This window comes from Fundulus heteroclitus, unplaced genomic scaffold (genome assembly GCF_011125445.2).
Source record: "Fundulus heteroclitus isolate FHET01 unplaced genomic scaffold, MU-UCD_Fhet_4.1 scaffold_40, whole genome shotgun sequence".
In the NCBI taxonomy this organism is placed as follows: Eukaryota; Metazoa; Chordata; class Actinopteri; order Cyprinodontiformes; family Fundulidae; genus Fundulus; species Fundulus heteroclitus.
In genome coordinates this window covers 672,800-696,739 of record NW_023396813.1, presented here as the reverse complement: position 1 = coordinate 696,739, position 23,940 = coordinate 672,800, and the positions used below count along the sequence as shown (strand labels likewise).

Below are 23,940 nucleotides of genomic sequence, written 5' to 3'. Positions count from 1 at the left end.
TTCTCTCTGCTGCTGGAAACACATTGATCTTTTCCTACTATCCATGCAGCTTTAGAAGAGCCGTTTTTGCTTCCATCTGACTTCTGTGATCAGCTTAGAGAGGGGACTTAATCCCACAGCGGGATTTTTTCAATATTCCTAATGGAGCCTCCATTCTATTGGCTGAATTTGACAGATGTCTAAACCTCTTCAGTCCAACCCAGGTGATATTTTCCAGCTGTGAGAGCTCACTCCGCTCAGGAGGCTGCCCGAAATTTGCAAATGGGCTTCCACTTGGTGTCCGCTTTATCCCGTAATCCACTCTCTTGCTTTGCTGAACATCCTCCTCCACCATATTTATTTAATGAACATATTCAGATATGTAAACTCCTCAGACTGCAGAGACAAACAGAGCCAGCGGTGTCCCTGAGCAGCCTGTGGCCCTTTCCCCCACACCTCTCTCCAAGGCAGCAGCAGCAGCAGCAGCAGCAGCAGCAGACAACACGTCTCCTCCAGCAGAACATTGTGACAGTGCGGTCCGGCTGGAGGTACCCGGTGAACATGTGCTGTTTTTCAGGCGTAAACCATGTGAAGATGATCAGTTTGAACCGGGCTTGTGACGTCTCGCTGTGCTGCTGTCAGGCGGCCTACGGAGCAGAGGATGTTCACTCTTGTTTGTTCATTTTGTGCCATTTTCCGCTTCGGTTCTAAAAGCTTTTATAAAGAAGAAAACATTTTTCCATTGGCCTGCGGTTTTGTTTCACAGACAGGTCCTAACCTCGTCCAGATACAGCCTTAAAGACTACAAACTACACTGATTGGGGCAAAAATAGTCCACAAATTCAATAAAGCAGACTACAGTAAGAGCAACTAATAGCTGCAACAATTAAATCAAAGCTGGCGGAGCTGAGCTCTTCTGTTTTCTGCAGCATGATTCACCCCAAATAGCCATCTTTTTCTGCTGATTCGTCCTCCAACAGAATGTTTGAAGTTGCTTTGCAGAATCAGAAGATCCAAATCACCAGCCGAACCGTCCCAGCTTCAACGGCTGTCCGTCCAGTCTGAGACAGGACAGAAGAAAAGAACCACAGTTTATGGCGCTCTGGTGACCCCTGCTGGACGAGCCCACACATTACAGTGGATGCAGGACTATTCAGACCACAGACATCATATACGTAGACGCGTCATAGGGCGCAGGTTCGCACGTCAACGTCACCGCCATATTGTATGTGGCAGAAAAAAGTTGAGTTCTGTTGTAGTGAACGTGGATCAGAGAAGATGCCTCATTCCTGTGCTGCAATAAATACACACACACACACACACACACACACACACACACACACACACACATATATATATATATATATATATATATATATATATATATATATATACATATATATATATACATATATATATTTTTTTATATATATATATATATATTTATATTTATATATATATATATATATATATATATATATATTTATATTTATATTTGTGTGTGTATATGTTATGAGGATCGATTTGTTAAATCTAAACATTGTTGTCTTCATTATTTCATAAAACCGTGTCACTTGTGAACCTTTAGGAACAGACTTTTTGGGTGAGTATTAAAGAGGTAAAATTAATAAAATGAGAGAAAAAAGTCATAGGTCAATAAAGTAAAAATAAACAAACAAACACAAAAGTGATAATGTTATGATAAAAACATCATATCATGAGAATTAAGGGGGAACATTTCCAGAATACACACAGTTTGCAGAATTATTTCACTCCTGGAGTAATAGGGCCAGGTTAGATTATTTTAAATATTTTTATTCTTTAGGAGAATAAATTCAGGAGAATAAAGCTAAAGGGATACGAAAATAAACTTGTAATATTACAAACAAAATACTACGAATACAAAGTATATTCAGAGATTAAAGTCCCTCTGATGCTGTTTAAGTGACTGAGTAACTGCAGATTTGCCACATTAAAGATGGCGGACGCTCTGACGCATCGCAGCATAGGCAGAACCCGCCCAATGACGCGTCTACTCTTATATTATGTCTATGATTCAGACATCATATACGTAGACGCCTCGTTGGGCGCGGGTTCGCACGTCAATGTCACCGCCATATTGTATGTGGCAGAAAACAGTTAAGTTCTGTTGTAGTGAACGTCGATCAGAGAAGATGCCTCATTCCTATATATATATATATATATATATATATATATATATATATATATATTGGCAGAAAGGCCACTCAGAGGAAAACCCATCACTCAAAAGTAACTGAAAAAGCCAAACTTACAATTCCCAAATGTGTTCAAGCATAAAGTCAGACATGACTTTATGCTTGAACACACTCAGGTTATATTAAACGTTACATTTGAAAAAGAGGGTAGCTGGCAAGCCTGAGAAGCCATCCCAACTGTAAAGTACAGGCGTGGCAGCATCATGTTGTGTTGGTGTTTTGCTGCAGGAGGGACTGGTGAACCTCACCAAATACATGGCATCATGAAGGAAGAACATTGAATACTGAAGCAACATTTTAAAATATCAGCCAGGGAGTTAATGTTTGACAATAAGCTTAATGACTACGTTAAATTTGTTCAAAAATGGCTCAAGCTAAAGAAAGTCTAAGTCCATCACAAAGTCCTGACCTCAGTCCCATAGAAAACTTGTGGTCAGAGCTGAAAAGGTGTGTTTTAACAAAGTGGCCCACAAACCTGACTCAGTTACAGAGTTGTTTCAGGAGGACCGGCCGAGCCAAACCTCCAGCTGACTATTGTGGGGAGGAATCCCAAAAGGTTTAACCAAAGTCGTACAGTTTAAAAAACAATGAAATACTATGTTAATATAAGATGTAAGATATAAGATTAAAATCACTACTCAATCTTTTATCAAATAGAACAAATTTGGGTAATTGTGACCTGAAACAGCGTCGTTTAAACTGATTTAATGTCAGATGGTGAAAAAAGAAATGTGTTCTGAAAGCCTGACAGCTTCCATGGTCTGTCATCAAATGAAAACTGTGTGACTATCATATTTCAAGTGAAGATTCCAGCAATTATGTATCGTTTAAACCACTAATACTTCGGGTTAACTCCAGACAGACATGTTCGTCAGAGTGTGTCTGCTGTTCTTGTTGTCGCCAGTAGGGGGAGACACGTGAGCGGAACTGAAGGAAGCTGAAAGTGAAACCAGATTTCCATGAAGCAGACGGCGCTCTTCGTTAGCGCGCATCAACTAAACTAAACCAAACTAAACTAAACCAAACTAAACTAAACCAAACTAAACAGCAGAGAAAGGACCGGAGATCTCAGAGGGATGGAGGTACGTTCCTCGTGTTCACATTTAAAACCCAACCATGGCCGCTTTTATTTTCTGGAGAAACCTAAGCTTGTATTTCCCCCGCCGCCCGGTGTTGTGCGAATTTCTGTTCCTCCCTGTGTTTATTTTTATTTTACAATTTTGTTAACAACAGCTGGCGATTAAACTGAATGTTACAACCTTGACATGATTATATACCAGTTGTTTTACCGAGAAATCAATCCGAAGCGCCGTGAAAACGGTCAGACCGCCTCTCTGGCTGCAATGCGCGCTCCCGACACAGCGGAACACCTGGTGGGATTATCGTCACTGATCTCTATTATAAACTGGAGTGCTAATCACCGTCTGTTAGAACGAGTCGCTTTGAAGCCACCAGCCGCCATATTGGTACTCCCTATTTAAAACTTTTAAAATGTCAAATGCAATTACTTTTATGTTATGTTCTAAAACTATCAAGTACTGAGAACGTCATGTGCTGACATATTTTGCATTTTATTCATTTAAATATATATATTTAACATTTTTAAATATATAAATAACAATATACAAAAGCATATATTTACATATGTGTATACATATATATACATATATACATATACACATACTTATATATACATATTTAATATGAATAACGTAAAATATTTCAGCACCTAATTTCCTAGTAGTTGATAGTGTTATTACATCCACTGACTGTAGAATTACCTGTGAAACGTTTTCACTCAGCCAGAAAACTGCTTGTTGTTACAACCAAATCCTATGGGATTCTGTGAGAGCAGGGAGGAGCAAGATGGCGGCCAGTGACTTCAGTTTTTAGGGCAAATCAGCACTCCAGTGTATTATATAGCTCAGTGATTATTGTTAAACATTGATTGGATTCGCGCAGCACCACCTGGTGGTGTGGCGTGCTTTAGGTAAAAGTGATAACAAACTATTGTGCTTTCCATGTTTGTTGAAAGGTGTGCTCAGTAGGTCAGGTAAACACGGAGTAAGAGCCCACCCTTCCTGTCTGTCCCTGCTGAGCCCATCTGTTTGCCACTGGCTCCAACTGTTCACAGCGTAAGGATGCACTGCGTAGGCTGCAAACCTGGAAGGGTTCAGAAAAAGATAGAAGCATGAATACATTTATTGTGACAAGTTCAGCATTTTAATTTCATTTCATTTCATCTTAAAACAAAAGGGTCCAAGTTATTCAAATACAGTTAATTCTAATACAATGTTAAATTCTGATTCATTTTTAATCCCTAAACTGATCTCCATCCAGTTTTAAAACCCAGTCAGATCTACTAAGTCACACAGTGCCAGCTGGTTCCTATGGAAACCAGCAGATCACATCAATCACCACTTGAATGTATTCATTATCCATCCTGATGTGACGTTCCACCTCTTCATACTACAACATTGTAAGATGTTCCAGATTTACACATCCATATATGGGAGCAGATTTGGCTTCTTTAAGATTTAAACTCAACATCCACTGAGAAGTCAGTCAAGCAGCATAAAACATGCCCTGCAGGAAACAGAGAAAAAAAGTCACCTGTTCTCCTAAGGATTTGTCTTCTAAATAAGATGAACAACTTTTGTACGATTTGTACTTATTAGAAAACCCTCTGAACTTTTACACGCCCATTTTAACTTTGTTTGTTGTTTTAAATATGTTTGCCACTAAAACAGGCTGTGCATGCATTTGGGGCCATGTCTGTATTTATTTAATTATCTTTGCATCCCAGTAATCGTCTAAACTGAGCCTGGATAGTTCTCCAGTGTGTTTGCGTGCACACTTAGTTTGCCTGTCACAAAGACACAATGAAGAAAAGACTTGTTGGGCGGCATCCCTGTGAATACTGGGTAACGGTAAGCTAACACATTTTATGGCTGTGTGATCAGATGGCAAGAAGGCAACGTTTCAGTCTAACAAAGTTTATTCACTTGGAGCATATTAGCTGATGCTAATAAAGTGTCATGATGTTGGGTTGACTGAAAGCGGTTAGCTCCACCATAAATGTACATGGAACATGGTCAAGTAAGGTTAGTGATCCCTGCATGGAAAGGTAGAGCAGGTTAGCCACCACTGCACCTGAATCAGTCATCAGAGAACAGGTGTGTCTGAACGCAGGAAAATACTTCACAATCCACATGGCACTTGTCTGGACGAGAGACGTCAAGCATAGCGTTGACTAAAACCACTAAGCGGACCTTAAACTGGCTTCTCCTTTTCTCAACCAGTCTAGCTCTTAAACCTCGATGTTTCCTACGACATGATAAGACATGATAAGACATGATAAGACATAAGATATGATAAGACATGATTAGACATGATAAGACATGATAAGACATGATTAGACATAATAAGACATAAGATATGATAAGACATGATTAGACATGATAAGACATAAGATATGATAAGACATGATTAGACATGATAAGACATGATTAGACATGATAAGACATAAGACATGATAAGACATGATTAGACATAATAAGACATAAGACATGATAAGACATGATAAGACATAAGACATGATAAGACATGATAAGACATGATTAGACATGATAAGACATGATTAGACATGAAAGACATAAGACATGAAAGACATAAGACATGATAAGACATGATTAGACATAAGACATGATAAGACATAAGACATGAAAGACATAAGACATGAAAGACATGAAAGACATGATAAGACATGATTAGACACGATAAGACATGATTAGACATGATAAGACATAAGACATGAAAGACATGATAAGACATGATAAGACATAAGACATGATAAGACATGATAAGACATAAGACATGATTAGACATGATAAGACATGATAAGACATAAGACATGATAAGACATGATTAGACATGATAAGACATGATAAGACATGATAAGACATAAGATATGATAAGACATGATTAGACATGATAAGACATAAGATATGATAAGACATGATTAGACATGATAAGACATGATTAGACATGATAAGACATAAGACATGATAAGACATGATAAGACATGATTAGACATAATAAGACATAAGACATGATAAGACATAAGACATGATAAGACATGATAAGACATGATTAGACATGATAAGACATGATTAGACATGATAAGACATAAGACATGAAAGACATAAGACATGAAAGACATAAGACATGATAAGACATAAGACATGAAAGACATAAGACATGAAAGACATGATAAGACATGATAAGACATGATTAGACACGATAAGACATGATTAGACATGATAAGACATAAGACATGAAAGACATGATAAGACATGATAAGACATAAGACATGAAAGACATAAGACATGAAAGACATAAGACATGATAAGACATAAGACATGAAAGACATAAGACATGAAAGACATGATAAGACATGATAAGACATGATTAGACACGATAAGACATGATTAGACATGATAAGACATAAGACATGAAAGACATGATAAGACATGATAAGACATGATTAGACATGATTAGACATGATAAGACATAAGACATGAAAGACATAAGACATAAAAGACATAAGACATAAAAGACATAAGACATGATAAGACATGATTAGACATGATAAGACATGATAAGACATAAGACATGAAAGACATAAGACATGAAAGACATGATAAGACATAAGACATAATACATGAAAGACATGATAAGACATGATAAGACATAAGACATAAAAGACATAAGACATGATAAGACACGATTAGACATGATAAGACATGAAAGACATGATAAGACATGATAAGACATAAGACATGAAAGACATGATAAGGCATGATTAGACATGATAAGACATAAGACATGATAAGACATGATTAGACATGATAAGACATGATAAGACATAAGACATGAAAGACATAAGACATAAAAGACATAAGACATGATAAGACATGATTAGACATGATAAGACATGATAAGACATAAGACATGAAAGACATGATAAGACATGATAAGACATAAGACATGAAAGACATGATAAGACATGATTAGACATGATAAGACATAAGACATGATAAGACATGATTAGACATGATAAGACATGAGCGCCAAGTGTCATGGCTCGCCATCTCTCACTTCTGGATGTCTATGCATTGTCTGCATAGTGCTGTGTCCCTACTAGTTTATCTTTCTACAATGCAAAAGCTCTTATCCATGCATTTGTATCTTCACACATTGATTATTGCAATGCTCTCCTATTGGCTTACCTAGTGCACACGTAGCAGGGTTTTAAAAAGACCAATGTCTCCCCTAATAAAATCACTCACACAGGAGTTTGTTCTAGAAAAGCTTTCATCCACACCAATCTGAGCGTTTTTTTAAATACGCCACACTGATAGGGGACAGCGTAAAACTAAAACGTATGTCAGCCAATCAGGATCCTTCAGAGCAACCACCACTTACTTTTAGGAATGAATCGTGGTGCCGGGAGGTTCCATCTTGTAAAAAGGTACAAAGAAAATGTGTTTGAAGCAATGTAAAAATCAGCACCTCTCTGACTAAATGCATTTTTAGCTGCACCGTTTGTCCAAGTGTATAAACAATGGTCGCACATATGGGATGCATGGCAGCAAGGACATTCATATCTGTCTTTTCGTGTACACACCTAAGCTCAAAACGGGAGCATTTATTAATCTCCACTTTGGCTGGACTTTTTAGGATCATTCATTTTAATGGACGTGTAATGCCGTTAATGTGTGGCTGAAAGGCATAACCTCCGTCCGTCCGTTTTCTTCCGCTCATCCGGGGTCGGGTCACGGGGGTAGCAGCTTCAGTAGGGAGGCCCAGACGTCCCTCTCCCCAGCCACTTGGGCCAGCTCCTCCGGGGGAATCCCATGGCGTTCCCAGGCCAGCCGGGAGACATAGTCCCTCCAGCGTGTCCTGGGTCTTCCCCTGGGTCTCCTCCCGGTGGGACGTGCCCGGAACACCTCACCAGGGAGGCGTCCAGGAGGCATCCTGACCAGATGCCCGAGCCACCTCAACTGGCTCCTCTGGACGTGGAGGAGCAGCGGCTCTACTCTGAGTCCTCCCCGGATGACTGAGCTCCTCACCCTATCTCTAAGGGAGAGCCCAGACACACTACGGAGAAAACTCATTTCAGCCGCTTGTATCCGGGATCTCGTTCTTTCGGTCACGACCCAAAGCTCGTGACCATAGATGAGGGTAGGAACGTAGATCGACCGGTAAATCGAGAGCTTGGCCTTTTGACACAGCTCTCTCTTTACCACAACGGATTGGTACAGCGCCCGCTTCACAGCAGACGCTGCACCAATCTGCCTGTTGATCTCCCGCTCCATCTTCCCCTCATTCGTGAACAAGACCCCAAGATACTTGAACTCCTCCACTAGGGGCAGCACATCCTCCCCAACCCGGAGAAGGCACTCTACCCTTTTCCGGTTCAAGACCATGGTCTCGGATTTGGAGGCACTGATTTTCATCCCGGCCGCTTCACACTCGGCTGTGAACCGCGGCAGTGAGAGCTGTAGATCACGCCCTGATGAAGCCAATAGGACCACGTCATCCGCGAATAGCAGAGACGCAATCCTAAGGCCACCAAAACGGATCCCCTCAACACCTTGGCTGCGCTTAGAAATTCTGTCCATAAAAGTTTTGAACAGAATCGGTGACAAAGGGCAACCTTGGCGGAGTCCAACTCTCACCGGAAACGATTCCGACTTACTGCCGGCAATGCGGACCAGACTCTGACACCGGTCGTACAGAGACCTGACAGCCCTTATTAAAGGGTCCGGTACTCCATACTCCCGGAGTACCCCCCACAGGATCCCTCGGGGGACACGGTCGAATGCCTTCTCCAGATCCACAAAGCACATGTAGACTGGTTGGGCAAACTCCCATGCCCCCTCCAGAATCCTGCTGAGGGTATAGAGCTGGTCCAGTGTTCCACGGCCAGGACGAAAACCACACTGCTCTTCCTGAATCCGAGATTCGACTATCCGACGGACCCTCCTTTCCAGAACCCCTGAATAGACCTTACCAGGGAGGCTTAAGAGTGTGATACCTCTGTAGTTGGAACACACCCTCCGGTCCCCCTTTTTAAATAGGGGGACCACCACCCCAGTCTGCCAATCCAGAGGAACTGCCCCCGATGTCCACGCAATGTTGCAGAGCCGCGTTAACCAACACAGCCCCACAACATCCAGAGCCTTAAGGTACTCAGGGCGAATCTCATCCACCCCCGGGGTCTTGCCACCGAGGAGCTTTTTAACAACCTCGGCAACCTCAGCACCAGAGATGGGAGAACCCGACCCAGAGTCCTCAGGCTCTGCTTCCTCAATGGAAGACGTGTTGGTGGGATTAAGGAGGTCTTCGAAGTATTCAGCCCACCGAAACACGACGTCCCGAGTCGAGGTCAGCAGCACACCACCCCCACTGTAAACAGTGTTGGTACTGCACTGCTTCCCCCTCCTGAGACGCCGGATAGTGGACCAGAATCGCTTCGAAGCCGTACGGAAGTCTTTCTCCATGGCCTCTCCGAACTCTTCCCATGCCCGAGTTTTTGCCTCGGCGACCAGCCGAGCCGCCTGCCGCTTCGACTGCCGGTACACATCAGCTGCTTCCGGAGTCCCACAGGCCAAAAAAGCCCGGTAGGACTCCTTCTTCAGCTTGACGGCTTCCCTCACCGCTGGTGTCCACCAGCGGGTTCGAGGGTTGCCGCCGCGACATGCACCGACAACCTTGCGGCCACAGCTCCGACTAGCCGCCTCAACAATAGAGGTGTGGAACATGGTCCATTCAGACTCAATGTCCCCCGCCTCCCTCGGGACGTGTTTAAAGTTTTCCCGGAGGTGGGAGTTAAAGCTCCGCCTCACAGGGGACTCTGCCAGACGTTCCCAGCAAACCCTCACAGTACGTTTGGGCCTGCCCGGTCGGACCGGCTTCCTCCCCCGCCATCGGAGCCAACTCACCACCAGGTAGTGGTCGGTGGAGAGCTCCGTCCCTCTCTTCACCCGAGTGTCCAAGACATACGGCCGCAGATCAGATGAAACGACAACAAAGTCGATCATTGAACTGCGACCTAGGATGTCCTGGTGCCAAGAGCACATATGGACACCCTTATGCTTGAACATGGTGTTTGTGATGGATAATCCATGACGAGCACAGAAGTCCAACAACAGAACACCACTCGAGTTCAGATCAGGTGGGCCATTCCTCCCAACCACGCCCCTCCAGGTCCCACTGTCATTGCCCATGTGAGCGTTGAAGTCCCCCATTTATGCGAGGTTATGCCTCATTTTTATGAGGCATAACCTCATAAAAATGTAAAAGGACTAGACTGAAAATGAGCAGCAAAGCAAATAAAAATGACTTAAAGCCTCGAGAAGTCTTGATCAACAACACTTTGAAGTTTACAAGAACTCTCTGAATGTCAATTCAATTCAATTCAATTGTATTTATATAGCGCCAATTCATGAAACATGTCATCTCAAGGCTCTTTACAAAGTCAAATCAGTCAGATTATACAGATTGGTCAAAAATGTCCTATATAAGGGAACCAGTTGATTGCTGCAAAGTCCCGACAGGCAGCATTCACTCCTGGAGAGTGAAGAGCTACAGGAGTGAATGCTGTAGAGCTACAGGGAGAGTGGTCTGTATTGTCCATGGCTTTGCAGCAATCCCTCATACTGAGCAAGCATGAAGCGACAGCCTACAAAGCGAAATGCAGCTAATTTAACCTTAGATCTGGCAGATCTGGCACTTGTGAATAACTGAATAGATGTGAATGTACTGTCAACTACAACTGTATATTATACCATATTTAGGTGTACTTCTTCAATAACTCAGCTGTCATGTTGTGTTGCAGTTTATCAAAGACATCACTCTGATCATCGATGAACAAAGAGGTGGAGATGAGGAAAGACTGCAGAGGATTCTCAGAGCCTTCCATCCTGTCAGAAGGGGTTCCTGCTACAGAGTGAAGGGAACCTTTAAAGAGCTGGAGCAGCTTGTAAACACACTGCCAGGACATCACTCAGTGGCTGCCAGACAAGGACGGGCTGCTCAGCCAACATGCCTAATACCTGCCAACACATTGGTTCTGGAATATGTAAAAAGCAAATGTGGTGAGAAAGTGAAGAGAATCCAGGGTGAACGTTCAGTCATTGACTTCAGGGCAGAGGAGAGTGACCCACAGGGCTCAGTTCAGGTGACTTTCAGCGCTCAGAGGGACTCCCCTTCCTCAGCTGACAGGGTACATGTGGACTTTGTGAAGCAGCGCTTCCTGACGTTCTACCAGAGGACTGCCTCTGACCTGCAGCAGACATCTGTCTGTCTGGCTCCACACACACCTGAGGAGCTGCAGAGAAGCTTTCCACGGCTGCTCTTTAAACCAGCTGACAACAATTATACCACCGTCTGCGGACCTTTTGCACACGTGCATAAACTGGAAGAGTTTCTCTCACCAACTTCACAGAGTTCAGGGAAGGGTCCAGTTAACAAGGTGCCTGCGAGCAGACAAAGCCATAAGTCTCCCAAACACAGCGAGCCTCCTGAGAATGAGCCGTGTCCAATCTGTATGGAGCTGGTCCCACCACAGAGGAAGAAGACCCTGCAGTGCAAGCACTCCTTCTGCAAAGACTGTCTGAAAAGAGCTTTTGGCTACAAGCCCGTCTGTCCAGTCTGTGGAGAGGTGTACGGCACTTTGAAGGGGACGCAACCTGACGGGGGAACCATGGACATCCAGAGAACCTCGCTTTCCTTACCTGGATATGACCATCACCCAACAATAGTCATCCACTATCACATTCCCAGTGGAATTCAAAAGGTAAGAGCCCAGCTCCGAACAAGGAAGTACAAAATATTTCTCACTTTACCTGCCCAGTTCAGCCTGTTTAGAGCTCATTTAAAATGCGCCGTTTTTTATTTATGCAAATAAGCTGCAGCTGGCCACAGATGCACAGTGGAGCAGGATGGAAGCCTCCTGCACTAGCAGCAAGGAGCAGCCCAGTCCTAACCCAATGATTTCATTCACACATACCAGAATATCACAGGACACGCTTTGCTCTGGCAGCCGCCACTCATCCCCCCTTCTGCAGCACAACCAGGGCCTGTTTCAGGAAGAATGGCCCCATCTACCCTGACTAGTTCTACCTCACGCTGTCATAGTTTCACAACTAAACTCAGTGTACCAGCAACCCTGGGTCAGCGCCAGCCCCAGCATGAAACAATGCACATAGCGTGCCTTTTAATTAGAAATCTTTACAGAATGTTAAAGCGTAACTAACACAAAGACACAACGCCGTTGCTGCTGAAAAAGGCAGTTAGCAGCAGAGAATTGCATTAGTGTTATTGACAGAGAATTAAACGCTATTCTCACACTTCTCTCATGCAACACAAAAGGGGGCACATTGGTTCTGAAAGGCGTTTTAAAGGACATGGCAGCAAATCATGGTGAAGGATGAAAATAAAGTTTAATCAGCTAGGGTTAAGTTTTTATTATGTTCAACCGCACTCAACTAAAGCATCAATGGGCTATTATCAACATTTGCAATTATTGATGGGATGGTGTGAATTATTGAAGTAAGATATGCTCATTGTTTTGTCAGAATTTGGCTTCACATATCCTTCTAAAAATGAGTTGACATATTTTATTGTTTGAGTCTAATTTGTGGCAACCTGTCAATCTATTAATCATATAGGCTATATTTCTGTTTTCAGCTGAAGGAAAGGTGGCATCATTTAAGTGAAGAAATGTGCCATAGCTCTAACGGTGTTAGGGGAAAATATATGAATGTAAACTAAAATAAATATATGGAAACTAAAATATATGATCGGAAACTAAAATAATGAATAGAAACTAAATTATATGAATGGAAACTAAAATATATGAATGGAAACTAAAATATATGATCGGAAACTAAAATATATGATCAGAAACTAAAATAATGAATAGAAACTAAATTATATGAATGGAAACTAAAATATATGAATGGAAACTAAAATATATGATCGGAAACTAAAATATATGATCAGAAACTAAAATAATGAATAGAAACTAAATTATATGAATGGAAACTAAAATATATGATCGGAAACTAAAATATATGAATGGAAACTAAAATATATGATCAGAAACTAAAATAATGAATGGAAACTAAAATATATGATCGGAAACTAAAATATATGAATGGAAACTAAAATATATGAATGGAAACTAAAATATATGATCGGAAACTAAAATAATGAATGGAAACTAAAATATATGATCGGAAACTAAAATAATGAATGGAAACTAAAATATATATATGGAAACTAAAATATATGATCGGAAACTAAAATATATGAATGGAAACTAAAATATATGATTGGAAACTAAAATATATGAATGGAAACTAAAATATATATATGGAAACTAAAATATATGAATGGAAACTAAAATATATGAATGGAAACTAAAATATATATATATATGGAAACTAAAATATATGAATGGAAACTAATATATATATATATATATGCAAACTAAAATAATGAATGGAAACTAAAATATATGAATAGAAAATTGGAGCTGGAAGATTTGAAACAGAAAGAATTCTTGCTTTGGTTCTGTGTAGTTCTTTTCTTAATGTTGACTATGGAACAACATTAAACTCTACTATAACTGAGTGCAACGGTGTCGGTTCGTGGCCTTTTTGAGGCTGGAGTTTCAGCAGGAATGATGATGAAGCCGCAGCATGTGGAAGTAGTAATATATTTATTTGTTGGTAGCAGCATTCACTCTGACAACCAACTAACAACCAACCTGGTTTACAGACACAATCACTGCCTTAAATACCCTCTGCTGATTAAGGGTTAAACCATTCTGCACTAGACAATTTACTACTAACTTTACCTATAAAATACAATATTTACATTATATAAATACACATACACATTCCCACCTATTTTTTATAAATATTTTATCTTTTAAACCCACACCTAAAAACCCCTTAAAACAAACGTGCAAAAGTTCCCCCCCTGCTTTTCCCATGGTCTCTCCCGGAACCTATAAATGGTGTCTGGACCCCCGGGGAAGCATTTGTCCAAACACCCTGGAGAGGACATTGAAAACAGGTAAGTCACCAAATGCTAACACTGTCTCATCTCACTTCTCACAGATTCTATACCATTTGCTTAAGTTTCCAGACAGTAGACCTTAGCTCCAAATAACAATTCTTCTTTTCACAGAGCCCACACCATTTCCCAATGAGGAGCAGCTGTGCAGAGCCTGAACAAAAGGCTACATGCTAATTATTAAAATATCCAATAAATATTCAATAAATAGTTAAAACTTCTTGTGTGCAAATGTTTGTTTCTGTGCAAAGTCATGTTTAAAGTGCTGTGCTAAACAAAGTGCTAATTAAGGTGCAAGTTTACAGTGCAAAAGTATTCTTAAAGTGCAATACCAGTTACTTTTCCTAAAAACAGTCCTAGTAATGAAGACCTCTTCATTACAAACGGGAACATTAATGACAGGGCGAGAGTTGCCTCTGAAAGTTTTTCTGTGTCAACAACATGAATAAAAAGCTGCAATTGGCATAAAAAGAAGAGCAGCACAAAGAAATAGTTCACAATTGAGTGTGTCCCCTCATTTTAGAAAAGATGTGTGGGAGGAGAATATTGAGATAAATCATTGACAACGGTGGAAAATATATTCAATTCAGTTTTATTTATGTAGCTCCAATTCACAACACTTACAGACTGGAGACGTTTTATCAGTCTTTCCCTTTTATCTCTTCTTTCTTTCACCTCTTCTCTTTCTTTTTTCCTCTTCTTGTTCTTCCTTTACTCTCCTACTTTCCCATTGTAGTGTCCACATAACTTGGAATACTTCTTGCAGGAATCACAATAAAACTATTTACATGCATAAATCAAGCGGAGCACTACGGCGAAAGCTGACTGCTCCACTTGTGAAAGTAAGTCAAGCTCTATTTGGCATTAAGAACATCAATTCTTATTGCAACGTTGCTAAACAGGACACTGGGGAAGAAAAAAAACATTCTATATAGATGAAGAATGGGCGTAAGGGAGAAAAGAAGAATGGAGGAAGGAAGAAAAGGAGATAAGAAGGAAGGAAAAAAACATTAACTTGGTATCTTGGGCAGGGCAGTCAAACTTTTTTACAGTAGGAGGGTGCACATATATATATATATATATATATATATATATATATATATATATATATATATATATATATATATATATATATATATATATATATATATGCTTCAGGCTGAACAGTGGCTCTGTGACTACTGTAATGAAAAATAGCAATAGTGTAGTCAGTGTTGTCAAATTAGGCAGGTTTCCCACCAATTAGGCTTTTGAACACATTGAGCTGGAGAAAAAATAGCTTATGGGCAGATTGTAATAAAATTCGGAAGCTTTTCATAACATTTGTTGGGCTTTTAGAAAGAATTACTAACAAAATATTTCAAAATAGTGACCTATTTTTTAAATAAATTGAATCTGTTGATCTGACATCATCAATTAATAATAATAGTTAGAATGAATAATATTGATTGTTATGATAAAAGAAGAAAGGAATAATGGTTAATCAAGTGTTTGGTCAATGTAAACGCCCAAGAGGGGTTGAGTTCTACTTATCAACTTAAAAATATTTCATGACTGCGTGTAAGAGAAATGTTTAATTGAGCTATACTGAGAGAAATTAAGTTTATATTAAGGTAGATTTACAACTAATTTTGGGAAGCTATTTATAATTTATTTTTTTCCGGGTGATATATCCTGATTGTTAAAGAGATCTTGTGTGTTATTTGGTTGTCTGATTGTACATTCTGTTTGGAGCCCATATGCACAGTTTTTTTTTCTTTGCTTCAGCTCAGTTGTGTGCTAATGGCATGTTCTTATGTGTTTAATAGTTCTGTGCTTTTTTCTTTTAAGTTGGGCAGGTTTTATGCTGGTTTGGGTTACTGGAAACTAACAGTGACATAGGGTCACCTGTAGCGCTGTGACTCAAAAGTCCAGCATAAGCTACACGCTAATAAACATGAGCGCTGGTGTCAGGCTGAACACTGACTGAAGTAACAATTCTGACTAGAACAGGTTCTGTAATTACAGCAGCTATGAGAACAAGGAGCAGAACAAAGCAAGAGTTCCCTTCTACCTGCAAGTAACTCATGTCTCTTCAGATTGGCAGTTTTAGTGCTTGGTTCTGCTCAGACCTCTCAACTTTTATCAAAAGTTAAGAGTGAGATTATGCTAATGTGGGGGGTGGGGCTTGTTTGGGGGCGGGGCTAACCGGACCCTGGAAGAGCCGGTGGAGTCAACTCCATCTCATTTTTATCCCACCAGATATTGAAGTAGACATGTATTGTTTTTGTTAAAAAGAGAAAGAGACGTATTAATTCTTTATTGTTCAGTTAATGGATTGGACATAAAAAAACACACAAATGTTCAAATAATACAGAATAAAATTAAGTAGTTTTAAGTTATTGACCGAATTATTACACTGTTACACATTCATCTATGGGTTTGTTTATCATTGTAGATCTATAACCTGATTGGTGGATCAGGCTGCGTTTCATGAAGCCTTTATAGTCAACATTTTCCCCTCAGCAGCAACACTGAAGCACACAGAGGTTCCCGCTGTGTCTTTACTCACGATCCAGCTGCTGATGTTTCCCTCTTTTCAGATCCATGCACTTCTAGACTGTTACAGTTTATAACATTCTCATCACCTTTCACAGCGACAGGTTTCTCAGTCAGTCGCCGCGCTGACCAGACAAATCTCTATTGCTCTCGTCAGTACGGCGGTGAGGTGGGCGGATTTTACCCCCGTTGGTGCGCTGCATGTCAGGGATAAACAGTGGGGAAAATGCATAACTAAATACTGTAAAGGGCTCCTATAAAGGGAACAGGGGTACTGACAGATCTGAGATGAAGCCCCTGATGTTACAAGTTCTTTAAAATGACCCTTAAAAGTGCGCACCTGAATTAAAGCGCGAGGCAGCAGCCCACCGAAGCGCCACTGATTCTATGTTGTTAAAAACAAAAGAGCATGAAACACAGCTACTAACTCTCCTTTTGACTTTAACTGACACACGTTGCTACCGATGTGAGGGAATTAAACGTAGTGATTCACGTTGTGAATGGTTAACGGTGATAAAAGCACCTGCTCCGAGGGAAAGGAGCGGGGGGAGCAAGTGCTGAGGCACAGAAATACGGTGCATGTAGTTAAAAAATGCAGAATTAATAAAAACGAAACTTATAAATAGACTAAGTGGCTTTTTAAACTGCATCTGGTTAGCAGAACTGTTTTATGATCCAGCGTGCAGCCATGCAGCAGCTCCACCCCCTCTTCTCCCCTCCCCTCCTGTGTACGCGGTACAGGACCTTACCGGCTTACTCCTCCTTGGTTATGCCCTATTTCTCATATTGTTCAGAAATATGTGTAAATGCAAACAAAACAACTAATGATATATTGGTTAAGTAAAAAAAAAGTGGGATATCCTGAAACAGCTAATCAACTTTTTATTCAATGTAATACTTTAAACTTTAAGGACATTGTGTCAGGGTGCAGTACAGGGCCGTGCAGAGACCATTGGAGGGGCAGGTGCTCAAAGGTAAAAGAGGGCACATGGGGCACGGATTTAAAACATGATACAGAAACATACCTTGCTATACAACCGGCTGAAATGTACCAACCCATACTATAAAGAATGTAACATGGAATCAAGGGCGTAGGTTTGATTTGAACTTTGATTTGAACTTTGCCCAAAGCTTCATTTGTCTGACATCATTGGTTCTACGCAATATGCATGCTCCTATTGCTTTATGCCTGACTTGAGCGTCAGGACGCGTTTCTTCTGTCTAAAGAGAAAAGCAGTATTTCTTGCTACATTTATACAAATTTTATAAGCACAACATACACTAGATGCTTTTTGTTAATCTGGTGGCCTAGTGGTTAGAGCATTGAGCTTGGGTCCCAGAGGTTCTGAGTTCAACTCCCACAGACTACCACTCTGGGTACCTGAGCAAGACCCTTAACCCCTGATGGCTCCCCTGGCGCCGCACAGTGGCAGCCCACTGCTCCCCGAGGGGACGGTTAAAGATGCAGAAGTGAATTTCTCCATTGTTAGATCAATAAAGTTCAATTATTATTATAAAGCAGCACTCGATCTGATGAATGTTGAATTGGGACTTTTTTCCCACTTTGAAAAAGTTTGCATTTGAACTTACCAGCAACAGAGACAGATGGTAAAAACGTGCCAATTAAACCAAATATATTCAAAATATATCTGTTGTCTAGATATATCCTGTATTTACTTTAGAAGATATAGAAATGTGCAGAGATAAACCCCACCCTTATTCTTTTTTATCGAACATTCAAGGGACTGCTAATAAATTTATTTTATTTACACTGCACTGGAAGTAGAAGTGTCACTGTCACTGACAGCATTTCAAACTTTAAATTCAAACTTCAACAAATGTACTACTGGGTTGTAATTGCTCTGTGTGGCCCATTTCAAGTAATTTATCTTAACATTCCAAACACATTTCTTACATCATATATCTGAAGTGTAGATAACAGCTTCTCCTTACCTACATCCTCTCAGACAACTAATTATTTCCCTAACAATAGTGAGTTGTTAATGTTTAAATTTGCAGTAAATCTTAATACATAAGGAGCATGGAGGACCCAATACTGTACTTTAAGTAAGATTAGTGACACCAAAACTGATCTGTTACATGTATGGTTGTCCATTTCATCATTCAAATGAGAACATATTAATATACTATTGAGATATACTAGTAAGACCATTAAACAACAGCAGATAAAACTTTAAGATATGTAAAGGCTTATATTAAATTCATTTTAATTACCACATCAACAGATTAAATAATTTTTACTTTTTTGGTGTACCATATTACCCTCATATTGATGAAATATTTTATGGGCTAAACCCCTGGTGATGAGAATGTCTAGCTCTGCCTCTGGTTTGTACTAATTTACTAATAGACAGTGTGGAAATCTTTGTACAACAAAAACAATGTAAATGGTATTCCTCAGTTGTATTTGTCGGAATTCTAATTCTAAAAGTAGAAATAGTGAAATAAATAGCACTATTATTATGTGGAATCCTAATTACGTTATTAGAAATAAGCAAAAGTCTAAACAAAATATAGCAGTTGTTTAGGCAGCATCTAGTGTTGTTGTGCTGTATATAATGTAAAAGAAATAACACCTGCTATTTATACCTGAACTGCATCAAAGGGTCAACAATCAATGAAAGCAATAATAGCAACGAAATATGGTAAAAAGGAAACCCTCACCTTTTCTTTTTCAGACGGCTGTGGCTAAGAATCTGAACTTTTAATAGCCTACCGTCTTTGCTTTTCCATCTTTCCAGCAGTCTTCAGAACTCCTGCCTGGCACAGAATATTTAGTTTTATAAAACAGATTAGGTTTCTGTTGATAAATGCATTATACTTCAGAATTAAATGCTATTTTGAGATGCTAATGTTGGTTACTTACATTTCTCAAGTTCCACAAATCAAAACAGTCTCTCTTGCTTTACAGAACTGCACTCAGCAGCTTTCACCTATTTTAGTGCTGATAATATTTAGTTTCTTAACTGGGACTAGTTTCGTAGTCTAGTATTAATTGTGGTAACCGCAGTATCCCAGTATGAATCGAAACTTAAATCTCGCGCTCCTAGCATGCACGCACATGCACGCACTAGAAAACAGCCAATCAGAAAGAGGGGAGGCGGGATTTAAAGCAGTATAGCCAATGACAGTGGAGTTACAGATTTAATGTTATGTGCTGCAGATTTAAAGGGGCAGGACAGACCGGGCAGAGCGGCAGTAGCCTGCGAGCTGCAAGAGGAAAAGTGAGGGCCACTGGCCACGGTTACCATGGCGCGCTACATCTAAATTATTAATGCTTTTGGACATGCACACACACACACACACACACACTCCTGTGTATTATCAGACTGAGTGTATGTTTCTTTATCAGGTTGGGTTTTGGGCTTCCCCCTCTCCTGGAACATCTCAGCTCTCCACTAATTGTGGAGCCCAACTCCCCCATGGGGCTCCCTGCCAGTGGCTGGCACCTTGACCCACTGGTGAGTCGGTGGTTCTGGGTGTCAAGGCTGGGGCTCGGGGTGGCAGCTGCTTCGCGGGGCCTGAGGTCCCGCGAAGCAGCTGCCACATGAGGTTTGTCGGGGCCCTGCTGGGGGGCAGTGTGCCCTTGGGCCTCAGGTCTCTGGGCCCATGGCTGGACCTGCTCTGGCATAACTGGCTGCCAGCAGAGCCGTGGGCTAGTTGCTGCAGACCCTGGAGGGTTTCTCTGGGATGGGGGTGCAGCTATCCCTGTGTTGGTCCTCCTTGGGCTCTGGGGCACTTTCAGGGTCCTGCTCTCCTCAGGGCCTGCTTCGGTGCCCTGGGGGTGGGTCTTTGGTTCTTAATAACCACTTTTGAGCATATTTCCTACGGACAAACCTGACATATACAAGCACTCTCTCACAAACACCCAGAGGTGCATGGATACAGTTGCTTACAGATACACGTCTATAGAGATAAACCCTATAGTTTGCTTTGACTGCCACTAAATACATCTTTGTATTAAATAATACTTTGTATTTTTCAGTGTTGTTATGATATGCGTTGCTTGTTTGTTCCTGATACTTTGTATTTGTCAGGATGCAGCTTAAAGGCTGCATGCTGAGCCTCTCTCCCTCTCTCTCTTGTTACTGCGCAGCCTGATGGGTTTCACCTGGCAGGCTGCAATTAACCCGCAACTGCTTCCACCTGGTTCCACCCTTATTTAAACGTACCTCTTTCTGCTCTCGTCGCCGGCCCGTAGTGTTCACTCCAGCTCAGTCTCGGTCACTCTCCAGTTCTGCTACTCAGTTCCACGCTCTCCCGTTTCACAACTCTGGTCCTCGCTCTCAAGTCCTGCAGCTGCTTCACGGTCTCAAGTCCTCCGCTCCAGAGTCTCCTCCCGATCAGTCTCCCCGCGCTCCTCCTGTCAGCCAGCTTCCGCACCCTTCATCTCCGTCCATAAAGACTCTGGTTCTTCTCGTCATTAACCCTTCACTCTGTACAATAAAACTCACTTCAAGAACAAGCTCTGTGCGTGCGTGCTGTGTCCGGGTTCATCCAAAGACAAATCATGACAGTATTGGTGTTCTTTCTCTCTTTCTCTAGTCTATTTTTGTCACCTTTTCTCCTTTTTAATGATTTGCCTCACCTTTCTCTCTTCCTGTCTTTCTCTCATACCTTTCCATTTTGTGTCCATAGAATTTGAACTAATCCCAAAATAAATATCCAATAAAGTTTTTTTGCATTTATATCAAGCGGAGTACTTTAGCAAAAGCAGTAATTTACTTGTGAAAAGTAAATCTGCTGGGCTCTCTTTGGCATAAAGAAAGCAATTCTTAATGCGACACTGCCAGACAAAAAAAAAAAAAAAAAAAGGAAAGGAAAAAGTAGAGTTGGTAAATGATATGTTCAGTGAACATTCTATTAAAAAAATGTTGAGTATTCTAAACTCAAAGGAAATTCCAGTAGATTTGTCCAACTTTGAACTTGGGAATTTTGACTTCAGGGGGTAAAAAGGAAAGCACAACTATTCCCAAATCGATTTTCAAATTTCTAAAGAATGCAATTAGGGAGGGGCGATATGGACAGAAAATATCACAGCACTTTTTGGTATCTTTTGGTTCAGTAAGTAACGATAAAGTATTGCCAACTTCTATGCAGTCTTTTTTAGGCAAGTGTATGGCTGTGACTGCAAGCCTCACAAAGACAACAGCTGTTCAGCAGGTTTTTGGTTTGTTTTTTCAAAATGAAGAATGTAGGCGTTTTTTTCTAGGCCCAGTCACATGTCAGCCTGCAATGACTATTTGAACTGCAGAATAAAAACTGGGGTTAACTGTCTGCAGGAGGAGCACCCAAACCCCGGACAACCTTTCCAAGGAGTTTCCCGAACAGCCTACCTACCAGACTCCTCAGAAGGAAGGAAGGTGCTGGAACTGCTGAGGAAAGCCTTCAACCAGAGGCTCATCTTCACCATTGGTCGATCCAGCACCAGTGGCAGGAACAATATGGTGACTTGGAACGATATTCACCATAAGACATCAATGCACGGAGGACCAACTTCGTAAGCACTTTTATTTCGCATCACACCATTTTTCCAAATTTCTTTTGAATTAGCTTTTTTTTTTTTTTTTTTTTTTTAACCTACAAGACATTTTTTCCATACCTGTTCCAGGCACAGACTTAAAGTGGTGTGTCTCCGACTAAAAACCTTGAGCAAGTTGTATATTAGTGATTATGTTTCATATCCTTTACATTAAAAATATAACCTTTGTGAAAGTTTAGCTGCACTTATGACATTAAAACTGAAAGAAGGCTTATGTATCCACATGATAATAAATGTGTCCTAGAGGCTCATTATTAGAGCTTGGCACCAACGATGACCTGACTGTATAAAACTGATTGGGGATGTTTTGTTTTCAGCTATGGATACCCAGATCCTGATTACCTCAACCGAGTCCAAGAAGAACTGAAAGCCAAAGGAATCAAATAAACATGTATGTAAGGCCTCTAAATTCATTAGAGCAAAGGTAACACTTAATAAGTACATAAAGAGTCATGCAAAATCATCTCACTGCTTAATATTTAAAAAATGCTGTTAAATTCTCAGAAATAGAAAAGAAAAAATACGTTGTCTGAACAATTCTAGTCAATTTACTATCAGTTACATTGTATGTCTTTCTGGAGTCTTGTTTGCTGATCGTTATTAATGTAACCATAAATTAATGTAAAATTACATGTATGCTAATATAATAAATTCTATTCAATAGGCAGTATATATCTTATGAAATAATTAGCTTAAGGTATGTGGACAGCTGTTGTGGGCGCAAAACTTTATGAAAGTCAAGTTAAACCTTTATCGTTGTTAAAGGACCAACATGTTCATAGACAACATGAAATGTTCTCCATTTCATGTTGTCTTTTTGAATTCACTGTAGACATCATCTGTAATTGGCCATTCATTGTCATGTTTTCTTTTTGTGTAGTTTTTAATCACAATTTATTGTTACCCTGTTGGATTTGTACAGTCTCCTTGAGTGCTGTGAATAGCACTTTTAAATAAAATGTATTATTCTATTGGGCATATGCTTCATTCTTCCTGCTTCAGACGTACTGTAGATCTGAAAAGTTCTAGTTCTGTTGACTGGTCTCTTCGGATTGATCTAAATAGCTGTGAGCAAATTGTGGTGTGCTTTTGGGTCAGTGGAGGGCATTTGATATGTGCCTCACTGTGGAAACTTAAACCTTAGTGCCTGCCATCTCAATACCTGCTGCTGGTCGTCTGTAGTCACTCAAGGATTTCTGTTTCACAGGAACAAACTAAATTGATCCAAGGAAAACCAAAGAAATCTTGTGAAAAGGTAATTCAACCTTCTATTTGTGGATCATCCAACATATTATTGATGATGGGTGTACAACAGTTTAGCAGAGAAAACTTTATGAATCAGCAGGCTAGGCACCTCTTGGGTGAGTAAGATGACCCAACTCCAGCTGAGTCACCCAGCACTGAACTAGTACGGCACTAGTCTGGCACAACCATTCTTGAACTCCGTTTTTGAATGCCCGATTCAGTTGC

The 23,940-nt window shown here is 40.6% G+C and overlaps 1 protein-coding gene across 1 annotated transcript; it reads left to right on the top strand.

The window, feature by feature from the left end:
• The first annotated feature begins 2,260 nt into the window (after window positions 1-2,260).
• Window positions 2,261-23,446, top strand: si:dkey-3h3.3 (uncharacterized protein LOC100144568 homolog). Its single transcript, XM_036130999.1, has 4 exons — window positions 2,261-3,298; window positions 11,122-12,081; window positions 22,211-22,428; window positions 22,788-23,446. The coding sequence occupies exons 1-4, from the start codon at window positions 3,293-3,295 to the stop codon at window positions 22,855-22,857; spliced, it is 1,254 nt and encodes a 417-aa protein (XP_035986892.1). The 5' UTR covers window positions 2,261-3,292; the 3' UTR covers window positions 22,858-23,446.
• Window positions 23,447-23,940: the final 494 nt, after the last annotated feature.